This window comes from Geospiza fortis, unplaced genomic scaffold (genome assembly GCF_000277835.1).
Source record: "Geospiza fortis unplaced genomic scaffold, GeoFor_1.0 scaffold111, whole genome shotgun sequence".
In the NCBI taxonomy this organism is placed as follows: Eukaryota; Metazoa; Chordata; class Aves; order Passeriformes; family Thraupidae; genus Geospiza; species Geospiza fortis.
Window position 1 is genome coordinate 3,643,318 of NW_005054321.1, and position 24,611 is coordinate 3,667,928.

At 38.4% G+C, this 24,611-nt stretch overlaps 1 protein-coding gene across 2 annotated transcripts in view; it reads right to left on the reverse strand.

The window, feature by feature from the left end:
- ENPP2 (ectonucleotide pyrophosphatase/phosphodiesterase 2) overlaps window positions 1–24,611 on the reverse strand; it is a 57,969-nt gene that overhangs the window by 15,343 nt on the left and 18,015 nt on the right. For both annotated transcript variants that reach the window (XM_031056737.1, XM_005420696.2), the window contains exons 9-15: window positions 18,408–18,463; window positions 16,161–16,226; window positions 15,322–15,394; window positions 7,137–7,248; window positions 5,683–5,808; window positions 2,118–2,149; window positions 1,170–1,297 (exon numbers count right to left, since the gene is read on the reverse strand). In XM_031056737.1, the coding sequence (XP_030912597.1) occupies window positions 1,170–1,297; window positions 2,118–2,149; window positions 5,683–5,808; window positions 7,137–7,248; window positions 15,322–15,394; window positions 16,161–16,226; window positions 18,408–18,463 (593 nt within the window). The remainder of the gene's footprint in view (window positions 1–1,169; window positions 1,298–2,117; window positions 2,150–5,682; window positions 5,809–7,136; window positions 7,249–15,321; window positions 15,395–16,160; window positions 16,227–18,407; window positions 18,464–24,611) is intronic.

The window sequence follows — 24,611 nt, forward strand, 5'->3', positions numbered from 1 at the left end:
CTAATGAATGAATTACTTGTGAATGAGATCTCTGAAAATTAATAAATAAGCCAAAGAAAGACTGATGTAATTAATAAGAAATTACTAAATGTAAATCAACCTGGGCAATCAATCCATTTCAGTACAATTCTTAACACTAAAGCTTTCATAGACCTAAAATTCAGAGTGTGATTCTTTGAAATATACATAACCCCAACCACGGGGCAGCCTGCCAGCAGCCAGTGGAGTTATGCAAGAAAGCAAATGGGGTTTCTCATTCACTGCTTCGGCAGAGTGATACTTGCATAATTCATGGAAAGATAAGCACAGATGTCAAAAGGCACTTACAACACACTGTGTGTTTGCCTGGCAGCTATATGGGCAAAAAATCCTACCATAATTTAAAGCTCATAACAGTCTACCATGAGCCAAAAGCTGTGTCATCTTCCAAGAAGCACTGAGTCAGATTCATGCAAAAAGAGCCCACCATTCTCATACTGTAAAACACAACACGTGGCAAAGTATATTCAAATAGAAAGCTGTGCACCACCCATAAACAAAGGCTACTCCTCTCCTGTTCACTCTATATGTGTATGTGCCAACTGGTTTTTCCTCATACAATTTTTAGTTAACTAATAAACACTGCCCATATTCTATAACCAAAAATTCAGAGTTTTTGCCTGAGCTAAACCATCCTGGCTTTCTGTGGATTTCTTTTTAAATGCAATACACTGTGAGCACAGCACTTTGATGGCCACCCTGTGACATCCTTCCACATGTTCTCAGACATTCACCCACTCTGCCAATATCTCTGTTTTCTTTCCATTCACCTACTGCATCCACTCAAACTCTTGTTCCCTAACATTCCTTCACCACATAAGCCTACCCCTTCCTCCCATATTCCCTGCTCCCCTGTTGGACTAAGCTTGCACCTCATTAGAAAAATTTATCAGCTTCTACATTTAAGCTAATCAGTCAAAACCACCAAGCTGCTTGAGCAAATCAGTCTGGGTTTCTACTTTTTATCCATCAACTGCTTTTCCCACACTTAAAAATACTTTGTGTTCTCAAAACTCCTCTTTCTCACAAGGTAGAGGAGCAGGATGTTATCAGACAGGGCCATCCTAAGTGTCCCATTTCTTCAGAAGAAAAGACTGGAACTCAGGATGGCAGCAAATAAAAGGATTTACCTTGCCACGTGCCATTTGCGATCCACCAGTAAATGGACATCCTCAATTCTTCGGTTGTTAGCATAGTGCAAGCGTTTAGGCAGGTGCTGTTTCAGGTAAGGCTTGAAGTGCTGGTCAGGCTTTCTACACTGAAAAATAAATGGTTACAAATAGCACGCTGTCAGTTAGCTTAAGATGCACACAAAAACTTTGACTACAGAAATCAAGCTGTTAAGGTCATCACTGATGGTGTCTGGGAAACAAAGTGTACACCTAGAGTATTTAGTCCAGTCATTTCTGTGCAGTATTTACATGCAGCCAAGGCCCAGAGAGCCATTCAAATATATATTTGGAAAGTTTCATTCTCGTGACAGTCTTTATAAAACTATCAAACAAAATATTACACATACTTAACTCACAGATGAATTATTTTATTAGAACCGAACCAAAGTTTAAGTTCCAGCAGAAACCTGAATGCTCAAAAATATACCTCATCTGCAGATATATTTAAAGCCATCTGGTTACAAAACTTGTGGGATTTTGTTTTATTTTTGGGTTTTTTTAATTTTAATTTTAAACATTTTTCTTCCATTAATGGCAAGGTTAGAGTTGAAGGCTATCAAAAGCACTTTTTCAGCATCTTCAAAGTGCTAGTAAAATGTTTACCCTAAAAGATTACTTTCCAATTCTGAAGCAATGAATAAATAGACTCAATTCAGGCAGTAAAGACAGTCCAGGAGATTCTGTCTCTGCCCAAAAAGGTTATAAAAGCTACTAGAGCAGCAAACAGTGGAAAACATGACTAACATTTATCTGTGCTCATGAAGGGCAGCATTTAACATTCTTTATTTTTAATAATGGTTGGTTGATTTTTCTGTTAAAGAGTGAGAAAAGAAAACTGAATAATACCACAAATCAAGAAGTGAACAGTGAAGTACAGATAGATACCTCTCAGTCCTAAATACTTACTGTAAGGTTGGCAACAATCATTTTAGGATCATCTGTAAACAAAGGTAAAAAAAATAGAAAAGATTAAAAATTTCCGAAAGAAAACACAAGGTTTACATAAGCATACTTCCTAATACTTCCCTGACCTTTACTAAAAGTGTTTTCTATTTATCATAGAATCACAGAGTGATTTGGGTTGGAAAAGACCTTTAAGATCAAGTCCAACCCTTAATCCATCACTGCCAAGTCTATCACTAAACCATATTCACAAGTGCTCAATCTTCTAAACACCTCCAGGAATGGTGACTCCCCACTTCCATGAGTGGCCTATTCCAGTGCTTGACCATTTTTTTCATAAAGAAATTTTTCCTAATATCCAATCTGAACCTCCCCTGGTGCAGCTTGAGGAATTTTCCTCTTGTCCTGTCTTTTGTTACCTGAGGGAAGACACCGACACCCACCTGGCTACAGCCTCCTTTCGGGGAGCTGTAGAGAGTGACAAGGTCTCCCTTGAGCCTCCTTTTCTTGAGGAGAAAAACACCCCCAGCTGCCTCAGCTGTTCCTCTCAGACTTGTGCTCCAGACCCTTCCCCAGTTCCGTTGCCCTTCTCTGGGCAAACTCCATCCCCTCAATGTCCTTTTTTGAGTGAGGGGCCCAAACATGAACCCAAGATTTGAGGTGCGGCCTCACCAGTGACAAATACAGACAATTACAGGACCAGGACAGTCACTGCCCTGGTCCTGCAGGCCACACTGTATCTGATCCAGGCCAGGATGCCATTGGCCTTCTTGGCCACCTGGGCACACACTGGCTCATGTTCAGTCACTGCTCCAGCACCCCCAGGTCCTTTTCCAAGGGCAGCTTTCCAGACACTGTTCCCAGCCTGTAGGACTGCATGGGGTTGTTGTGACCCAAGTGCAGGACCCAGCACTTGGCCTTGTTGTACCTCACACCACTGGCTTTGGGCCACTGATCCAGCCTGTCCAGATCCCTCTGCAGAACTCTCCCACCCTCCAGCAGATCAGCACTCATGCCCAGCTTGGTGTTGTCTGCAAACTGATTCAGGGTGTCCTTGATCCTCTCATTCAGATCATCAATAAAGATATTAAATACAACTGGCCCTGATACTGAGCCCTGGGGAACACTGGGCCCAACCATCTAGAGAGTTTTTTACCCACTGAAGGGTGCACCTGTCCAAGCCACAGTTTCTCCAAGAGAATGATGTAGGAGACAATATCAAAGACTCTACAAAACTCCAGGTAAACATTATCCACAGAAGCAGGTCACCTTGCCATAGGAGACTATGTTGGTCAAACAGGACCTGACTTTCCGAAACCCATGCTGGATGGGCCTGATCCCCTGGCTGTCCTGCATATGCTGTGTGATGGCTTGCTGACATGTAGTTGCTTAGGTAGTGTTCTCACTGTTTTATAATCTCAGCCTTAGATAATACTAATTCTGTTTTCTGCAAACACATACTTTCAAAACTTTTGTCTTTTTAAATTTACTTTAAAATAAAAAATTATCCCCAAACACAATGACTTTCCTTCAAAAAATTTTGAAAGCATACTTGAATGCAACAATGCACTCTGTTAGAAGGAGAAGATAAATATGTAGCATTTTTTGGTCACTTTTTACATTTGACCAGTTTCACAGGCTGCTGCAAAGAAAGTGAAAAGCAACAGTAAAATATTCTGGATTTGGTTTTGAGCTACTAAAGGGACATGCAAGAGGTAGAAAGCCCAAACCCAGTAACAGTCCATACTAACTGTGCTCTTCTTGGGGGTGGGGGAAACATTTTTCAGTTATGAGAGGAAAAATAGGCTAAAAGAACATTATGGGAAGTGAAATCTCTTGTTCAAATACTATTGTTTTGGTTGCTTAAGGCATGATCTTGCTGAGCTTGAGATGACTCTATTGCATCTCAAAACACAAGCTGCAGGCTTTTGCATTGCAAAGGTGTGTTTGCAGTATTGAGACAGTATTATGGAGCAATAAAGAGTAAAGAATTTGGTAATTTGCCATTTAAGGAGGTAAACCCCAGTTCTAAAGGTAGGAAACATGCTTCTTTGTTCCACATTCAAACAGTCAAACTGCTGATTTATAAGCAATTACAAATATTCAAACTAGGAAGCTGCACACAGAGGCCAAAAGAGGAAAACGTTATTGTGGGAAAACCAATGGTGTGACTCAGAGGTCACACAGACAAGCTGATCTTTTTGAAACATATTGTCATTCATTCTCTAAGGAAAAATTATTTTTCTCAACAATTTGGAAAGACAAGGATTGAAAGATCTTTAAAAAAAAAAAGGCTTCTCAGAACTGAAATTTGTTCTCAGTAGACTGTGTAGTGTAGGAATTCAGTCTCATGCTAGTCTACAAAATTTGAATAACATGTGCACTATTTTCAACAAATCTTTACACACTCATCATATATTCCTTGAGCATAAATACCTAAGAACTGATTTGTGTATGCATTTATTTTGTTATAAACATTTTACCTGTCAAAAAAAATTTATACTAAAAAAAGGGAAAAACCAGTATTACGGATGTTTTTCCACATTCTTAAGATTTTTGCTATTATTCTGGAAGTATTTAATCTTCAAAGATGGATCTTTCTATGAAATTTGTCCTGACCCAGAGCGTATTTGAAGTGTTGTGAGGGAAAATTTGGCTATCCCAGATGTCAGATCTTCCCCTCTATCAAAAGTTGTCACTCTTGGAAACATATGGTGCAAAAACCACAGGTACTTATGGGTTATTTATGAGTTACACAGTTTGCATGGTAGCTTAAACTGCTGGCAAAGCCAGGTTTGTCCTTGTACGCCGATCCAGAGCAGTCAGGGCGCTGGCACAAAGCCCTGTCCTGGTACTGCTGCCCTGGAGGCAAAAGGAGGGCAGCTGGTCTGAAATGCTTGAAATTACAGTTAGTTTCACCAGAGGACTCCTGCCTGAGCCCTGAGCCTATTGTCAAAGATGAGTTAATCTCAAACACTAAGTCAGGGTAAACTTCTAAAAGCATGGTTCAAAATAGCAACAAGTTTTACTGACAACATTGGCCCTGGATGCATGTGCTAATCTTCCTTATGTCCTTCAACATCTCCAGTCTGTTGCTGTTTAGAAACCCACATGATCCTCATCTATGCCAAAAGTATGATAAAACTACTGAATTCAAAATTAACAAGTCACTTGTTTCCTATTAGCTGATAAAATGTACCAGATGCTTTTTTTTTTTCCATCCAAGCTGTGCAGTGCTGAGATCACCCAAATACAGCTTTAGTTGACAGAGGAGAAAAGTGCATGAATAAACTCACAATGACATGTAAACTGGCATGTGAAACTGCTTGGAGCTCCCATTCCTCCATGATATAAAAGAGTGGTGTTTGACCCAGAACTTTTAAGCACTCCCCCGACCAGTTCTACCACTGTGGGGTCTGTGAAGGGCAAACTGGAAAGGGAGCGAACAGCTGTCTTCAGCGGGATTCCCTCTGAACTTCCTGCCAACACCCTGCAAATTTATACTCTGTGGACAGCATCATTTCAAGGAAGGAATAGAGTCTAGTTCTCAGGAATTAAACTAACTTACACTTTAGGTTATTACTAGACCTCGGGCGAATTCGCCCTAAAGATCCAGGCAGCAAAATTATATCATCCACATTAGTCAGATAGTTGCTTAAAAATTCAGTTCTTTCACAAGTTGTGTCTTCCATCCCTGCAGAAAGGAAATGCAAAATTAATCCACCCTGAAAATAAACACATTTTCCAGAACAGCAAAAAAAGGAGACCCCAAACACCCTATGTATTATTTCATTTTGGATGACTAAACTTGTTCTTTACAGCCATCTAATTCCAACATAATACACTGGTGGGACTCCAACTAGGAGTGCCTATGCAAGAGAAATACCAGTCTGGGCATTGTAGAAACAGTCACCACATACAACATGTGTGCAGACTCAACTCCAAACTAAACTCATGGAAAAATCAAAGTCTGTTTCTAGTTTAATGTTCTGCTTTGGGGATTATTTCTTTTTAAACAAATGTTTTTAAGAGGAATAGCACACAAAAGGTATTGTCTGTTGGTGGTCTGTTCTAAGGCAGCCGCAGATAAACAATTTTCTCTTGCAGATATTTGTGGTGGGGAGGAATGTACTGCCAGCCACAGGAGGTTCCCAGCACAGAACTGCCACCCCTGGAAATCCTTCCTGACCCTTACCCTCCTCTACCGACATCCAGAAACGAGGCATATGCCATTTTATTGTTGATGTAGCAGTTCATGTGAGACTGTCAGGAATAAAGACCTCAAAAGAAGAGGACCTTTGGTGGCATCACTAAAAAGTTATGCAAACCCAGGTTTTCCTTTAATAAAACTTTTTTATCTTTGCTAATATTTACTATTTCATATATTGCAAAGTTTATTCTAATGTTTGAGGGAATAAGACCAACCAAATAGTATCTGTGCTTTTAGGTGATGACATTTGATCATGAAATATCTTTTATCTCCTTCCTCCATTATTTTGATTACTTTTCCATCTGAGTGGGGCACAGTCTTATATTCCACAGATATAACAAAGATATTCCAGTCTTTTTTCTAATAGGATAATTTGACCTACTAATTGCTATGGAAGTACCTCAATCTAAAGTCCTATTCTTGTCATGTACAGGAGAACAAGGCTATTAAATTTTTCATTCCATAAAAACTGATGAGAAGATTACTCTAGGCAAATTATAGCCCTCCAATACATGCATGGAGAGCTACACTTGGATGTGTTATCAGAAACACCAAGATTTGAAAAGCTCTGAGTAAAGAAGTAAATACCCAGATCGCTGTTATGAAAGAAAAGTGTATCTCGATGACAATTAACAGGTGAGCTGAGTGGCCCGTCCACACCAACTGGCCTTTTTGGGGAGAGTTAAACTACCAGAAAAAAATATCAGCACAAAAATATCTTAAATGGAACTTTGATTTAGGTTACCTATTATATTTACAGCTACATTGCTTAAACATTTATCTTCTCATAAATATTATGGTTTAAAATTTACCATGATCACCAACAAATATGACATTGACACATCGATGTAGTTTCAATTGTTTCAGTCCATCCATTAGTTGTCCTACTGTCTTGTCAATCTCTCTCAGGGGATTCACCATCATCTGTATAAATATTCAGAAGGAAAAAAAAATTAATTGTCATTGCAATGTTTCTTCTTCTACAAATGGGGGTCCTTTCGCAAAACTCTGATGGGAAAATCATCCAGGTCAAGAGGCAAAGCCTTGGCTGAGCTATTACTCCTACAATTATTGTACCATTTCCTTTTGTATATCCACACCATGATTTCATTGTAAGAAAGCCTTGTTGAGATGCTGACAAGACAGCAAAGGGTCTTAATGGCTGATCCTAGGCCTGCCATGAACATGTATTCAGTTGATAAAACAATGTGTAGATAGCAGAAAAACACATATGACCTTGGGGTTCAGTTCGTTTTTTATAGATAGAAAGCAGTGCTTTAAAAGAAAACAGTATTACATGTGAATGGTTTAGTCAAAAAATGAGCATGAAATGAAGTTAGACTTGGGATTCACATGCCAAGGCACTTAATGCAATTCACTTCAAAGGACATCTGATGCCAAGATGACAAGAGGCAGGTCACTTGAGTAGCACATGGGGCTTAGAGTGAGTGTTCTTCAGCTTCAAAGCCAAGAGTTTCCAACAGCTCAAATGGCAGTTCTGGCAAAATTGTCAGCAGGCCCCAGAGGACAGATACTGAACTGTGATTTCTTCATTAAAGTTTCTTTTTTATATATTAAAAAAAGAAAGAAACAAAACAAACAAAAAAAAAAACCAACCCAAAGCCCCCCAAAAAACTGAAAAAAGCAAGACACAGGACTATGTTTTCAGCCTTAAGAAAATGAAACATTTTTTTACCACATGACACAGAGAAGGGAAAAGTAAGATTTTAGGCAGAAGACTCATTTTTGATTTTGAGAATAAAACATTTGTTGTCACTATATGGCAACTTCTTCCTCACTTGTCTGTTTGATTTGGCTAGTTCAAGTATTCACAATAAAAAATCCTTCAAATGACAAAGAGAATGATAAATTCTGGATGAGAAAAAAAATAGATTTCAGCAGAATTTTCTAAAAGAAACACCATGTTAGTGTGACCCAGAAAGAGATGGTTCAGAAATTCTCCCTCTGCCTGAATCATTAAGGAAGAGATGTTAAATGAGTCTGCTAGGTTACGAGACAGGAAATATCAACTCTCATGTGGCACTATAAATACAGAGAAGGGACTTACAGGAGAAGGAATCACGGTGGGGAACAGGAGGAACAATTTCTGCAACATATGGAAGTGGTTCAGACAAAGGGTGAAATTTTGAAATATTTTAATTCAGGAAAGCCTAAGTAGTCATTTAAGTTAAAACTTTGAAACCTTCAAGTTCAGAAAAAAAGAAAATTCTCTGTTTCAGCGTTCTTTCACCCTCCAATACAAGGAGTTTCTTCTACAAATGGAAATTCCATATTTATGAAAGTCTATTTATATTGTGTAAATCATATAAGCAAATACAACTTTTACTCAGAATCCAAAACATATTCAAGGAAGCTGGAAATCCAGACAGATTTCCCAGTAATATTTTCTTTTGTCAGCAAGCTTGAGTCTTCTTTTAAAAAGAAATAATGATGATAAACAGCAACAATAATTCAAGGATTTCAAGTGATAGTTCTGTTTAGCTACCCTCTTCAGCAATCTGACCTTTTCTTACAGCTCCTCCCAAATGTAGATTTCTAAGACTTACTGGCAAACAAATAAAGCTGTAGCATAAACCTTTCTTCACCTATTATCAAGACTTTGGAAGACTGTACAGAACCATTTTATCTTTCAAGATACATGGATTTCTAGGATGGTGCTACAATAAAGAGTTTTGTAGCATTGTGAAAGTGCTGGGTGTGGTACCTGAAACATAAAAAAAATCCAGCTGGATTCTCTCACAAGTTTTCCCATAGAGGAAGTCTGATTAGAAGGAAGAAAGAAAGAAAGAATCTTACTTTTAATTTTTTTAAATAATTGATAGGATCCATTCTGTACAGCATTTCATGGCTGTCAAACAGCATCAAAAGATTAACTTGCAGATATGACGGCAAATATTACATAATAGTGGGGTTTTTTCTGAAATAATGGTGTCAAATTTTCACATCTGACTTATAAGGAAAAATTCTTTAGGGGTAAGTTTGGATGACCTTTTCATTCAGAGAAAGAAAGGCAAAAAAAAGAGCAACGTATGTTCACATCACTAGGAATATTATTTCTACTCTATTTCATGTCAGAAGGGTATCTCTTGGAACAGCAAATTTGTGAGTAACAGCAATATCATCCATAGTAGTTATTAATTCTCCTCTCAAATAAACCTTAAAATGTTAAAAGCTCTCTGGAAAATTCCTGGGGTTCTATACGTGATTTTTTTTTTTTGCGTGTCCCTGTCTGCCATGTTTTTACACTTAAATAATGTGTCTCAAAATAACTCTTTAAAGTTGAATTGTGCAACAAGTCAAAAAACATTCCCACAAAAAATCCTTTGAGAAAAATGTTTATAGCCTCTTGTGGGATACTGTGGAGTGTAAAGGCTTTTGTTTTTAGCTTAAAGGAGAAATATGTAGAGTGTTAGTGCCAGGTGGATAAAGACAGTTCACTAAGGAATACTCTTTTCATCCACTTGCACTTTTTCCTAATCAAGCAATTTCTAATTGATGTTTTCCTTGTGAAAACAGACTTACACACCACCTCTTGCAAATACACCATTCAGAAATCCTGCAAGAAAAATTCCTTACCCTCCAAAGTCACAAAATGACTTTAAAATGTGTATTTTTAAAACAAATGTTCTTTTCCTTTTAGATTTTATTAGTCACATTTTCAGGATATTTCCACAACCATGATGTTGTGGAAACATAACTAGACACAAAACCTCAAATAATCACCATGGTCCCATGAGCTGGGAGGTACGGAGGCTACAACATATTGCAGAACTTGTAATAGTTCAGAAGGTTCAGCAGCAGTGGTAGTGTCTTCCCAGATTTTTCTGACATTGCCTCCAGCTGATGGCTGGGTTTTAAAAAATAAAGATATTATAAAGATAACTTTCCCTAATGCAAACAGTCTGAAACAAGAAAAACACTGCTCCCAGAAGGCTTGGTCTGGTTTGGCTGCTCTCCTTTGGGTCCTTCAGTAAATTTATAAAAGTTTTGGCTGCAAAATCCCAACCTGAAGCATGGAGAGAACTCCCAAATTGAAAAAAATAAAGACAGCTTAGTGCCTAAAAAGTGGCACTTCCATCATAAATTTTTGGAACTTACTTTCTTCCGACGAGTTTCCGTAGAATATTGATCCACTCTATGTACTTTTCTTCTTTTCTTTGGAGCTGCAACTGGTCTTTCCTGTCTCCTCTTAGGAGGAAGCTTTCTCTTAGGTCTCTTAGGCGGAGTAAGAGGGGAGCCATAACTACTCTCCTGTACTGGCAGGGAGAGATGTCTGGACTCAGAAAAAAAGCCTGTCTCAACTCACATCAGATAGTAAAGCTACCTGTGCCAGATAATCCTGAAGCATAAATGCTATGGCCTTATCAAATGTTTAGGCTTTTGGACAATTTAGGATCTACCCCTTTTTAAGGAGGAATTCACCAAATTGTACTGAAAGCAGAACAGCAGTTACAAGAGCAAACAGCATAAAAGCAAATTAAATTGATGTTTCTAAAGATAGGTGGGGTTTCTGTGTTTGAAAAGATATAGTTATAGGGGGTAATTAGTTATCAAATATTAATCCATTAATATTACTGAGATTTAAGTTAATTTCAATTACAGCAAAATTCACTGCACACAACTTAATGAGTGTCCAGGGTTGAGTACTGGTGGAAATGCAACATTTCACTTGAACAACAGTTCAGGTATGAGTATTAGAGGCTGTCCAGTCTCAATGACTTCTGCAAGGTTTCCCACACCAATGTTTTGGCTGAATTAGTGAAATCAAGTACCTTCATCCATAGCACTAGCAGGTACCACTACTGTGTGCCACACCCTGCACCTCACTGAAATCACCAGAACCCCATTTGCCGCTATTTGGGGTCTGCAGATCAGAGCTATGCAGCTGAGACTCGATTAACATGGAGCTTCAGATTAGCTGGGTGGGCACCTTAGTGGAAGTGCCTGAGAAATCTGTGCTGCTACCTGCCTTATTACCAGCTTTATAGGCATTTTGGGAATTTAATTTACTAACAGTTTCAGAGTGGCATCTCATTGGGTAATGGTATTGTTCCTAAATGCACAATTACCTAGGACAGACTTATGGGAGGAAAAATAAAAAATGTAGAAGGAAAAAACTAAGATATAGCTAGAATAAACTACTCTCCCATTGATCAACTTGCTTGTAATCTTAAACTGTCCCACTCTTGCTGACACAACTCGCAGGCTCTTGGCGCTGCTCGAGATAGTGTGAGAAGAGCTGACAGGTGACACCTACCAGGAGATAAACCACAATCTGCAATGGAGCACGCTGAGTGGGCTGGGGGAGAGTTGGAGATTTATGATGCTATTTAAGTTCTATGTACTTAGGCAGCTTCTCCCAGTTGTTGAGTTACAGAGCTCCATAAACAGGGAAGGGGAAGAAGGAGATGTTACCATCTGCCATGCTGTTTCAGTGCTTCCAACACAAGCAGCTGGAAAGGAGATTCTAGTCCAGTCTCATTCGTCTTTCTCCAGAAAGGCATTTTAATAAAGCAGCACCAGTTTTCTGTTTCTAAAATGCTTCAAGCTTTGTGCAGTCCTGATGAGAGGAGTGGCAGGGAAAGGAAGGACTCTCATTTCACTGTCTCTGAATTGGCTCAGACAGAGCTCCACAATGCCAGAAACACGCGAGCGCGGGAGACCGCGGTCTGAACACTGAGGTGACTGTCTCAAGACAGCATGTTAGAGGAGCAGCAGAAATGGCTTAGCACTGCCAGATTTTGATGTATTTCAGAGCTCTTATGGTAGTATATTTCTAGAATGTTTTATGTAAAAAAAAGTTAGCTAGGAAAAAAAATAAAAAAGCCAAGTTCTTATTAACCAGCCAATTCTTAGTCTTGCTTGAGAAGAGTCAGAACAGAGTTATGGAGGAGGGAACTGAATCCCTCCCCGCTTACAGAACATCACAAGGGTAACCAGCCAGCCAAAGCTTTGCTTCTTGACCTGGATGGACCAACCTACCAGAGTTCAACTGCAGAAGCACAGAGGGAAAGAAAAAAAAAGGCAGAAGTAAATCAAAAGCAAGCATATTATTTTATAACTTCCACAACTGCTCCTGAAAACATAATAGAACCCACTGAAATACCCCCTAAAATGTTTTTAAAGAAAAAACCCCATAAAATGCTCCCACCCCAAAGCAAAAAAAACCAAAAAAAAAAAAAAAAAAAAAAAAAAAAAAACAAAAAAAAAAAAAAAAAAAAACAAACCCCCCAAAAAAACCCAAAAAAACCACCAAACCCCAAAACCTAGACAGTAGACAGCCAACCCATTTACACTGAAATTCATGTTAGTGGATATGCAAAGTTACACTTGTGGAGACTAGTTATAATATCAATTCCATTTATATAAAAAACACTGGCAATTCACCAATAAATTTTAAGTGTATCTAAGTCCCTTTGCTTCTTGCCTTAAGACACTCTGCACATAGGCTGCTGTGCATGTGCTGGGAAGATCTAAGAGCCATCTGGATGCCATTAAACTTCTAAGATTTAAATTTATTTAAAATAAATTTGGAACATTATTTGGTATAATAAGCTCAAATAAAAATTCCCTTCATTCTAATAAAGATTTGGAGGTTTTCAAGGTAAATAACTATTCCTCAAACTACTAATTGCAGTAAGAAAAATCAGCATGAAATATTCACTCTTCAAAAGAAGAAATAAGCCCATTGTAAATATAACACAGAGTTGTTACAAGCTTGTTTTCAAACTTTGTTTGGTTGATCTGCCTTTGCATGAAGAAAAAAATGGTCAGTAATACTCCAAATGTCTAACTGCTGCCAGTCATGTACAAGAAAAAAAATGATTTCACAGGGAAGTCATGCTCTTGGTATCAAGGAATTAGCTAGAGGGGATCCTTTTGAGGACTTTCTTCCAGATGATGTAAATTTCATAGCTTCTAAATACTGAAACCAGTGTTAAGAGAAACAATATAAAATGCTTCCTCTAGCTCTTCTATCCCGAAACCAGGCCCCTAGCAAAGCTCAGCATCTGTGTACTTACACAGCTGTATTCATTTACTTCAGTTTCCATTCACAAAGTTTGGTCCACTGTTTGAAATGCAAACCCATACATGCTCTTCTGCTTACTCATCTGTTCTCAATTTGCTAAAAATCAATTTCATGGTCTTCTTGTGTTTAATACAAATGACATGAAACGATCTATTTGCAAACCTTTCATAAGCTATTAATTCACACTTATCAAGAGCTGAAGCTTTGCCTTGCAGTTAGAGATCAACCTTCACATACCGATCCACAAGAGCCCCCCTACAGGAAGTGCCTTTGGCGGCTTTTTGCTTTTATAATGAGTTTTCCTATTTTGAGCACTTTATAATTAACCTGAAACTAGATTGCCACATTGGATGCTAAGCAGATTTGTTAAACACCACCAATTGAAAGAACATTTACAATGCCACTGTCTTAATATTCCCCTTTTAAGTCCATGGACAAAGCTCCATCATTCTGTTCAGAAGGAAGTGGCTGTATCCAGATAAATAAAATTAAAGTTTTCAGTCATAAGGCACATACAGTAATTGCAACATTTCACTAAGAGGAACTATAAAGCATTATTAAGAACTACATCATTAAATCAGAGAGCTCTCATTACCAGTACCTTGCCTGACTGAATCAAACACAACTCCTGAGCCAAATGACAACATGGGCACATATCAATGTCTGTCAATTTAGCAAGCTTTGGCAGATCTTAACCCCTGCTTATCCAGAAAAAGGACTGCTTCTGTCTATCCAACATGGTCCTTCAGTGCTGATTTGGAATAATTCCTCACACCCACTGCTTTAGGACCATGGCTCAAACTGCTCCAACAGGGCTCTACCCACTAAGCTCTGCAAACTGTTTAAACAGCCCAAATAACTCAACTATACTACAAAGTATTAATGCTGCTTCTCTTTGCTCTCTTCTACTGTCAAGAACTGCCAGCAGATATACACCAAACAAATAAGAAACTACTGCTGGGTGCCTGGCTGCTCAAACAGATTGGCATTGCCTTCCAGGGGGTAGGCATCTGATACACTCTTCACTTTTTGAAGATTGCACACATTTGTTTACCCTTTGAAAATCTTACATATAAACTCCTGCAGTCTTGTGATGGGTATCTGCAGGCATGCATTTGCACTGAAGCTAGGGGACCATTGCAAGATGTCAGACGTCATTGGTGTCAGATCCCAGCTACTCAAAGCAGGATATTTGGGTAGAGCATTTACTTTCTCTCCCCACATATCCCAGACAAGTGCCTTATCTCTAAGTTCTTGTCACCAGGACAGTGTTGTCAGGGGAAACAATGCCCATCAGTCCCAGCCAGCTACACAAAGTCAAAGAAGAGGGTAAACTACTGCAGAATGTTGCACATAATTTTTCGTTTAAATGCCTTATGGTGCTTTAAAAGTTTTTCCAAACTCAACAGTATGGTCCTGAGGGAACATTATTGGAAAAGCTTTCTGAACCCCTGTGGGGCCTATATGAAACTGGAACTAGCAGCTTTTTACATTTCCTGACAGACTGGAATCATTACTTTGGCTACTGCTGGCTGTCAGCTTAAAAGAAAGCTTTTTTCTCCTCTACATTTTATCTCAATATTTTCTGTATTATATTTTAATTACTTTTCAGAAGGATAAACTGTTAGAGGAAAGTTAAATTATGTTGTTGCACACAAATATACTTCTGTCTTCACCAAATAAATCTTTCCATTTGCATTATCGTATCACATCAAGAAATATCCTCCTGAAAGGCAGAGGCAGTTTCTTCTCCCAGAAGTGAATTTTACGTGATAAATCCTTTAGAAGATGACTTTGTTTTCTTTGGCAGAGGGGAAGCATACTGCAGAAACAGGTGAAAACAAACTTGCTAAAAATGTTACTCCCGAGCAGCATCAATATTTTGAGGAGAAAAAAAAAGTATTAGAGACGCCTGCTTTTTCTGTAGGAAAAAAATCTGTGCTAACCTCTGAGTTGAAAGGACCATATCTGTGGCCAGCAGCATCTGGTTGCTCGGAGTAGAAGGCATAAACATAAGGCCTGAAAGAAAGAAAGGTCTTGTTCAGGTTAGCTTTCCTTTGACAACACAATAAAAACACGGGCTAGGCGAGTCAAGTCAAACAGAGTCAGCTTTCCAACGAGACTTAGCTCTGTGGAAAAGGAACTGCTTCTCAGTCATAGAATCCTACAATTATTTAGCAGTTCTCTGTTTCCATGGCATGATTAGTTGTTTTGTAGCTTTATTAAACCCAAGAACACAAGCAAGGAGGCACATGGGGTACCATCTGAGGACGCATGCTCATTCTAAATCTTGTAGGAGAAATCCCAACAGCAGCTTGCCTAAGCCTTGCAGCAGCATGCGGGAACTTGTGCAGTAAAGCCCACTCATAATTAAAATCTCAACATTTTCCTAGAGCTCGGTGTCCAGTTCTACAACTGCCATTGCCTGTAATGTTGTTAAACCATATTAGGCTCAGTAGGATAAGAACAATGCAAGTTAATCCATGTAATTACATGCTTCTTGGTAAGAAATAAATTCATATCATACATTTATTTGGAAGAATCAAATTGCTGATGGTTTAAAGTTGATATGAAAAAACCCCAAAAAACCCAAACCAACAAGCAAAAAACCCCCAAATCCCAAAGAATTCACACTAAACAAAAAAGCCAAACAAATCCTTAAATCAGTGATGGCTTGTAACAGACAAACATAAATTTCAGAATTAAATTTTTGATTGCTCTTCCAGCTACTTATAAAGAGAAGGCAAACTAGCAGTTATCCAACAGCAGATAACAAGTGAATTACCTTTCATTGTCTGGAAGGGTTAACCACTGAAGTATTGTTAATATTCTGCGCTCATGGGGGATGACACTGGACCACAAAATATAAAGATATAACATGTTATCATGGAATACAAAAGGCATCAACAAAATGCTTGCTATGAACTGAATTTAATATTAATATAATGTATCATAATAGTATAATTTGCTTTTAACGTGCTGTATCTTCTTTGTTGCTTAATACTGATTCTTAATTTGCAAGCAGAATCACATCAGACCTCCTGAATGTTTGCATTCTCCAAAAGAAAAATGATTAAAAGTTTGCAAATGTAGTCAGAACTCAAAGCAGTAAATCTACCTCTTCAAGCAGGAGTGAAGAAAAGATCCACTCTGGTGGCTTTAACCCAGATGTACCTTTATCTGTGCTGCCATTGGATAGCTGGCATGGGTAAAATCCACTATATTGCCCACATCAGTACAGGTTTAAAAAACCACCCTGCTCTGGTAGTATTTCTTTTTCCTGTTTCCAGACACTGGAAAAATTTCATTGCCTTAACTATAGCCACTGAGGGCTGGGCTGGTGTGAATCAGAAGACAGCCATGTGAAACACCAGGCCAGCAGCACAGGGACTTGGGCCCTGACAGCTCCTCACTCTGCAGAACAGATCCATCTCACTTTGCTGTTTGTACAGTGCTTGCTTGCCATTCTCACTTGGCTGCTGAGGCCAAGTTCATGCTATGAGAATGACTAACCCTTAGAAAATGTTAAAGTTCCAAATATCTCATCTTAGGAAAGCTCTGCAGGTCAGTGACCACACAGTCATTTTAATACAATGGCACAGTCAGTCCAGAATCCATTAGCCCAATAGCAGAATCCCAAGGCAGGAATCAGACACCACCATCAGTCACCACAATAAACTGAATTCAGCACTCTTTGGAAACCTCTGGCAAGAGAAATAGAGATGGCAGCAGCCATTTGCAAATGCCTTCATTTCTAATGCCTTGTAGACAAACAGTAGTCCTCAGTCTCCAACTACATGGTGAACTTTGGGTTGTAAAAAACCATAAAAATGAGAATTTATTCTAAAATTTGCAGATAAGGCAAAATTTTAAACTGGAATAATGATTTTGGATACTGTCCAACTTTTGTATTTTTATTACTTGTGCAATATGAAAAAAAGAAAATCCATTAGTTCAATTAACTCATTTCTGACTAAAATATTTTGAAAATTCTGTTTTCCTGAGAAAGTCTGCCTGAAAATTCTCCCCAAAATATTTGTGTACTGAATGAAATACAGCTTTAAGACATACATATTTCAATCATACATAAATTGGCTGCCTCACTCCCTTACTAGTGCCATTCATACAACCTGTCCTTAGCCACCTTTTTTACATTTTGTATCCCCAAGCATACATTGGCCAGGGTGTTTATGTAGACTATGTAGCTATAGTTTAGTTTGTAGAGCACCAGAGTGGAGCTCTGTCAGATTTCATCTTGCAAGCGTAAACCTATCATCAGATTGTGGTGTGTTTTATTATTCCTTCCATGTGCTTTATGACATTTAGAACAGTAAACCATATTATTTCTAAAGTAATCACAAAAGAAAAATAGTCAAATCCCCTTATTACTTCAGTCTTGTAGCTTAAACATTTTCTTTACTCCTGCAATCCTGCCAGAAGCTGTAATAGAAAGACTGATCTACATTAATTCCTCAAAAATTATCAAAATTCATTCATTTTTGGTTGTAAAGATACATTTTAGTAGGAATAAGGGAAAATAAGTTGAAATCATTGAACAAGAGAACAAACAGCAGAGATCCTCAAGGCTGTCTCTTAGGAAAGAGAAATTTGGTATCTTGCTCAAAGGACAGACTGTATTGTAAAATGAATGAATCAGACCTTTAAGTAAATTAGACTGGTGATGTCAATTAACATAAGAGTACAATAAGAATTCTTCCACACTCAGAGGACTAAGAAACATTGCTAGCAATACTAAAGAAGCAAAAAAACACACTTCAAAATGAAAGACAGCATTTTTTCACATAGGAACACATCTTTTCTTTAGACAACTGTTAAAAGTCAGTGCATGAATCTAAAGCAGCAAACAATAGCATCAGTTTTGGTTATCAGAAACATTGCACAAATAGACAGTTACAGATAAAGTCGCCAACCTACCAAATGATTAGAGAAAGGAAAACAACTTAATAAGTACTTATATTGAATTAATTCTGAATTATTAGCTTAAAATCTCCAGACAACAGAAGGTACTTACATAGACCAGAAGAACGTGCCAGCTTTCACCCCTTGCTTGGCTGCAGTAATCCAAATCTAATGAGGAAAATATAAGAGGATTAGAATGTGTTCAGCTCTCTAATTACTTTCTGAAATCAAAAGAAAATGTTTTCAGGACACATTCTTCTACCCTGAGCCTAGAAGTGAAAATTGCAGTTTTCAGCCTTGGCCCTAATTTGAAAACAAGGAGTGACAAACCTATGCAAACTCTGCAGCAATGGGTTAGCTGCTGTGCTGTAGACTTTCACCCCTAAATCTCTATGTTGCTCTAATTAAAAGCACTAAGTTTCATGGTCAGGAATTCCTTCAGTATTTAATTTCATTTTCAAAATCCAGCCACTACTCACCTGACCCTTTTAGCATTCAGGTTTTGGAAGATACTCAGTTAGAAAGGAACATACCTTAACACTAAGCAGCATCTGCATAAATGTCCCTCTTCTCAGTATCCCAGAATCAGTAACCATCAGCAGAGAAGATGTGTTAGAAGAGAGCACACAAAAAAGGCCACAGAGAGTGACACAGAGGCGTTAAGTCTGCAGGGAAGGACACTTTCCTACACAGATGTTTAAGAGCTTCTTGAGCTCACCCGATGGAGTGATTGCTGGGAATGGCCAAAAAATCTCCATGAAATTTTCAAACCCTTTTTTCAATCCTTCAAGTCCCTTGTGTTTTTCTAGCTACAAATCAGGTTGCGGCAGAAAGTTCTGCAATGTAGTCACATCCTTCGTGAGTGTATTTTTAATATTGCTTGGTTTAAAACCTGCTGGTTTTCAGTGGGGTTAGGGTACTATTCTCATACTCCAAAACAGGTTATTAATCCTTTCACTTCCCACAACATTCATAATATTCCCCTCTATTCATTCCTTTTTAAACACAGGTTTATTTGATCTTTCTCAAATGCAATATATACCATACTCCTGGTTATCCTTACCACCCTCTTTCTTCTGTCCCATGACTACACAAGGCAGGGGAATGAGAATGTTGGAAAACCAGAAAGGTTCACAATCAAGGAAAGCAAACAATATTTGTAGCTCTACAGAACTAAATTTCTCTTGCAAGGAACTATCCAAATTATCTCAAAACTCATTTCAAAAGTGGCACTGTGTATAGACCTAGATTATTTCCTTCCATTATTTATGCATACTGTAATGTATACACTTAATGAAGCATTAAGACAAAATGTAGCTCACTTATGTAATAATTGCAGGTTTTTTGTTTACTTTAAATCAACTCTTTAAAAATACTACGTCCCTGTACCTTGCTCAAACAGGCACTTATAGACTGTCATCTGGACATGCATCATTCAAATATCATGCCTGAATTATTCACACATCAGGCTTAATTGAAATTGATTTGGCACAGTAATGAAAGATCATTTGCACAATGAGGCTATAGTTAAAAGCAATTCGATTTGGATATTGTAATGTTATTTATGGGAAAATTGGTCATATTTGCATTTCCATTGCCCTGGACACAACCTTTACCTCTCATCTTCTATTCCACCAAATCTGACTGGACTCAGTCAAATTAAATTAAAATTACATCTATAAAAGGTCATTTGTTTTCATTTTATTCTAACTTTTTAGTAATGCTAGAAACCTCTTTTCCAGTGAAAACTACATCCAGAGTAACACTACAGAAAGGATGTTTTACTAAATTCGTGCAGCAAGATCAGAAGCAGAATGGCCATGGGTTTGGAGCCCACTCTTTGTTTTCAGGTGCTTCTCCTGAAGAATCTGACTTCAGGCTCAGTTCACATTTACAAACACTCAAGCTGCCACCAAACAGGGAGTCTCCCAAACATCTCCCCCAGCCTCTGCAGCCCCAGCCTTCCACCAGCAGCAGATGTTGCATGGTGACAATGATCACAAAATGATGTGGCTGCACAGTAACTGCCAAAAAAAAAAATGCTTTGAATTTATATTGGAATTTGGGGGTTATAGCTGAATATTGTTTTCAGTATCTCAGGATACTGAAATTTGAATATCACAGGATACTAGCTCTGATGGGATGGCACAGAAGGATGCAAGTGAACAGGAAAGGAAATGTGCCTACAACCCAGTGACCATGTCACTCAGCCCACACACTGCAGTCAGAAGAATGACTGCAATGCAAGGACGCTTGTTTGTGCCACATAAGTCAGCACATCGGGGTATATAACCAGCCTAGATACTGTCTAATTAAGGCAGTTATTCATTACATATTCATTAGCGCCTCATGGTATTCACAGGTGAAAAAGGGCCCAGACTTAAAGCTATTTCCTTTGCATTGCAGATTTATTCATAGAGAAAAGCCCAGTCCTGGTACAGAAAGCTGGTCAAAGACACATTCAGCATGAAATGTGTGCCAGCTCCTACTGTTGTTATGCTTGGTCTTGCTCTACTTGGAGAGCCATTTTCCCCACAACAGATTTTTCTTTGAAAATGTTTATGTTCCTGCATATTCTAAATAATTTTGCAGATATCTTTGGGAAGGTACCAACAAACTAAGTCCAGAGAATTCTGTGTTTGGCTTTTACCATCTGCAAACTCTAGTTTGAATTCCTAGTACTTTGGTCCATACAGGCCCAAACTGTCCAGTCTGCCTGGCTGTCTAAATGAGACCAGCCAATTTCGACCCTCAGCAACTGAAGACATCCCGTGCTGCTCCTTATACAGCTGAATTCCCCTCTGACCCTGTGTATTTTAGGCAGGGATTTTAAACAAGTGCCAAAAGACACTCTCCCTCCAGCCAGGCAAGTAAAACACTTGTCATCCTGACAGATGAATAACTGCATCATTGGTATATTGCCAAGTAGCAAGCACATCCGTGAGAAAGAGGTTGCTATATTTCTAGTCTCATTGAGCATAGAGTGTGCTTCATGAACATCACCTGAAAACAGCCTGCACTGGGGTAATGCACATAAATGGAGATCACTCCCAGTTGTGCAGTCCTAAGAGCAATAAGTGCAGCCTAAAGGCATTCAGCCTAAAGGCTTCAGAGAGGGAAGAGCTGCACCTGTCAGTATTTCACCTCAGGAATGCAGCCATTTACATTGGCATTAGCAGTTTAGATGAGTACATGTGTCTGCTGCACTTGAAATAAGATGAATTGCTAAGACAAGGATCTGTTGAAGTCAAAGATCAGCAAATCAAAGGGCCCCTATCTGTCTACAACATCTGAGTGAGTCTCAATGACTCCATCCTGACTTTGGCAGGCAGATCCTGATTCATCTAAAGCTTACAACAAATCACTACTGGACCTCTGCTCTCCTTTGTTTTTTAAAAGGAAGGGGAAAAAAAACAAAAAAAAAAAGCCCAGACAGCCCTTTGATTTATTTAAATCCAAATTAAGAAAATTCAACACTATCACCACAGTACCTAAAACTGCTACTCAGCAATATGTTTGTGGTTGTCTTTCAGCATGCAGAGAAGCAGCTGTATTGAGGTGGAAGAACTTCTATTTGCATTGATCAAGCTCTAAATAAAATACTCATCACGTTTTGGAGTTGAGACACTGCTGATGCATCTAGCTGCAGCTCTTTCTACTAGAGATACCTTTGTTACCCAGACCCCTTAGTGGATAGGCAAAATTAGACAACAGACTGGAGCAACTGATGGGAGCACACAAGTTTATTTAGTACTTTGGCTATAGGATAATAACTTCAGTAAAAGTGTTGGCAGCAAACTCTTACTGTAGTCTTATCACCAGTGAACACCTCTCACTGTCTAAGTTAAGTTAATTAATTGTCTTTCAACATTGTCTACAAGTTGTGCAGGAGGGTGGGATAGAAAAAAGTTACCAGATGCCCTCTCTACCTTGTCCATTCAAACCAGCTGAAATTAGGAAGCAAATAAGGGTTATTGTTCTGCAAGGTCAGTACTATTTGTGACCTTATGCAATTTATTTGCCATACATAATTTTGTTGGGTTTAACTGTTAATATGTTAGAATTTTATAGTCAGCTGTTTAACCATATCAAATGTCCTCTCCTGGCTTGCATAGGGGACAAGCTTAATTGTACTGCAAACTATATAAAGGACATATTTCTGAATTAATTTGCTTAAGCAGAGAGAAGGGGAATAAATATTTGAAAAATAATGAGATCAACCACTCCATCTTCCTACCATCCCACAGGAAACCAACAATATCCAGCTTTTCCAATATAGAAAGACCTATTAAAATATGCAATCACAAATTCAAACCTAGTACACTGTCATGTGTCCTGAAAAATAGTATACATGCTCTCCTAGATATATATTAAATATATCCTGTAAGTTTAATTACTTTTACTTTAATATCCTTTGTGTTGAATGACTACAATTCTTCTCCATTACTTATGGATGAAAGTAGACAAGGCTAAGCAATAAGTTAGATGTCATATGGAACACGGAAGTCCCAGGTTCTCCCTTCTTCTTACTGCTAGACACACTTGCACACAGGTGTGCAAGCACTTAATCCAGAGTTATTCAAGATAGCTGTGGAATGGTCTTTGAAAACCTGCACAGAAAGTAGGACACCTCCCTGGTTTTAATCTTCCATGAATAAACAAGAGCCCACAACTTCACAAAGGCTGACACATATTTGATGTGTCAGATTAATCAAAGGCTGATGTAGCAATGAGAAATCCCTTCCAGATCTAGGCAGAGGTGGGAAGGAGGAAATCACAGCATTTCCTAGTAAAGAAATGTGTACAAGACTGGTGCAAGCATGTAGAATTAATAACATTCCTGCACCATTTGCTATTTGTTCTGCCAACAAGGTAAAATGTGGAGTAGCCCCTTCCACACTTCTTACATGACAGAAATGTTCTCCCAGACTTGGCAACTGAGTATTGCCTTCTTGCCCAGACAGAAGATTTTTGGTACAAGAAGTCTATTAAATAGACAGAGTCCTATTGCTTGTTCATGGGTCAAGCTGGATAAAAAGAAGTACTTATAAAACAGAATTATAGACATCTCTCCTGCTTCCTCTACCAATCAACAAAGTGATAGCAAGACCTGTTCAGGATGGAAAGGCAGATGACAGCATTCTGAAGCTCCATCTGTAATTATTAGACAAAATCAACAAAATTCCAAAATGGTTTTATTCTAAATACTGATATATAAATTCGGATGAATCAGGAATATCAAGTTAAGATGCAGGGTGATGATAGCTAATGTCCACAGGCATACCTTGAAAACTACCAAGATAGCTTCACAACATGCTGTCTGATACCTAGGAATGTCATGGCCATGTTTAAGGATTAATATCTCAAGATAGGCCTTTTTTGAGGGTTGTAGCCTTTAAAAGGTTGATAGTGAATTTAAAGCTACATACAAGGCACCCTAAACCTCCATCAATACTTTTATAATTATGATATTTCTGAAGTGAAAGACATCTTTTGGAGCCAAACTCAAATGCAAGCCTGGTTACCTTGTGAAGGAGCCTCTCTGTCCCCTTTAACCAGCAGTTGTATACCTTGCCTCTTCTGACCTTGGAGAGGCTAATAGGTTATTTCTAAAGATGATGAAAGATCACTTTAAAAAACCCCAATATGTGCAGTGTAAGTTTAAACTCACTACATCAAACTAAGACATGGAAAACTAGTGCTTAACAGAAGCCAAAGACAGCTGGGGCCTAAATTTAGTGCCTAAAGTTACTTGGGATGAAAACAAGAATGTCAGTGTCATGAAAAATGAGCAGTAAACTTAGTTTCCCCCATGGGCCCTGATGCTCACCATTTCTGTGAGATGCTGTTGCAGTATGAGGAGTGGTTTTATGGCTGTTTCCTATGAAACACTTTTGTTTTGCAAACAAGGTTGTTTTAAGCTTATATAATAAATCAACATTGTATGCTAAATCAGGAAGTCCCATAACCAGCTAGAGTACCCTGAAACACTTCCAAGCTACTTTCTCCCCCTTCTCCCTTTCCTAATGCTATTAATTTCTCATAATTCATGGAGTAAAAGCATCCAGATATTCATCTGCCAAATCCCACTGATGTCTGGGGTAATCTGGCTGTTTTTCAGCAAAAGACTGAGTATTAGAACAATTAAAGAAAGAAGGAAAGACCACCAAACCCCTCTACATTTTCATAGAGCCATATGCAGTAGGCCAGTTTCCAGGAGCAAGAAAATATTTCAGAAATTATCAACGTTAAATTACATTATCTTCTAGGCATTTTAGCCATAATACAAAGCTGGGAATCTCAGACACTTTTTCTG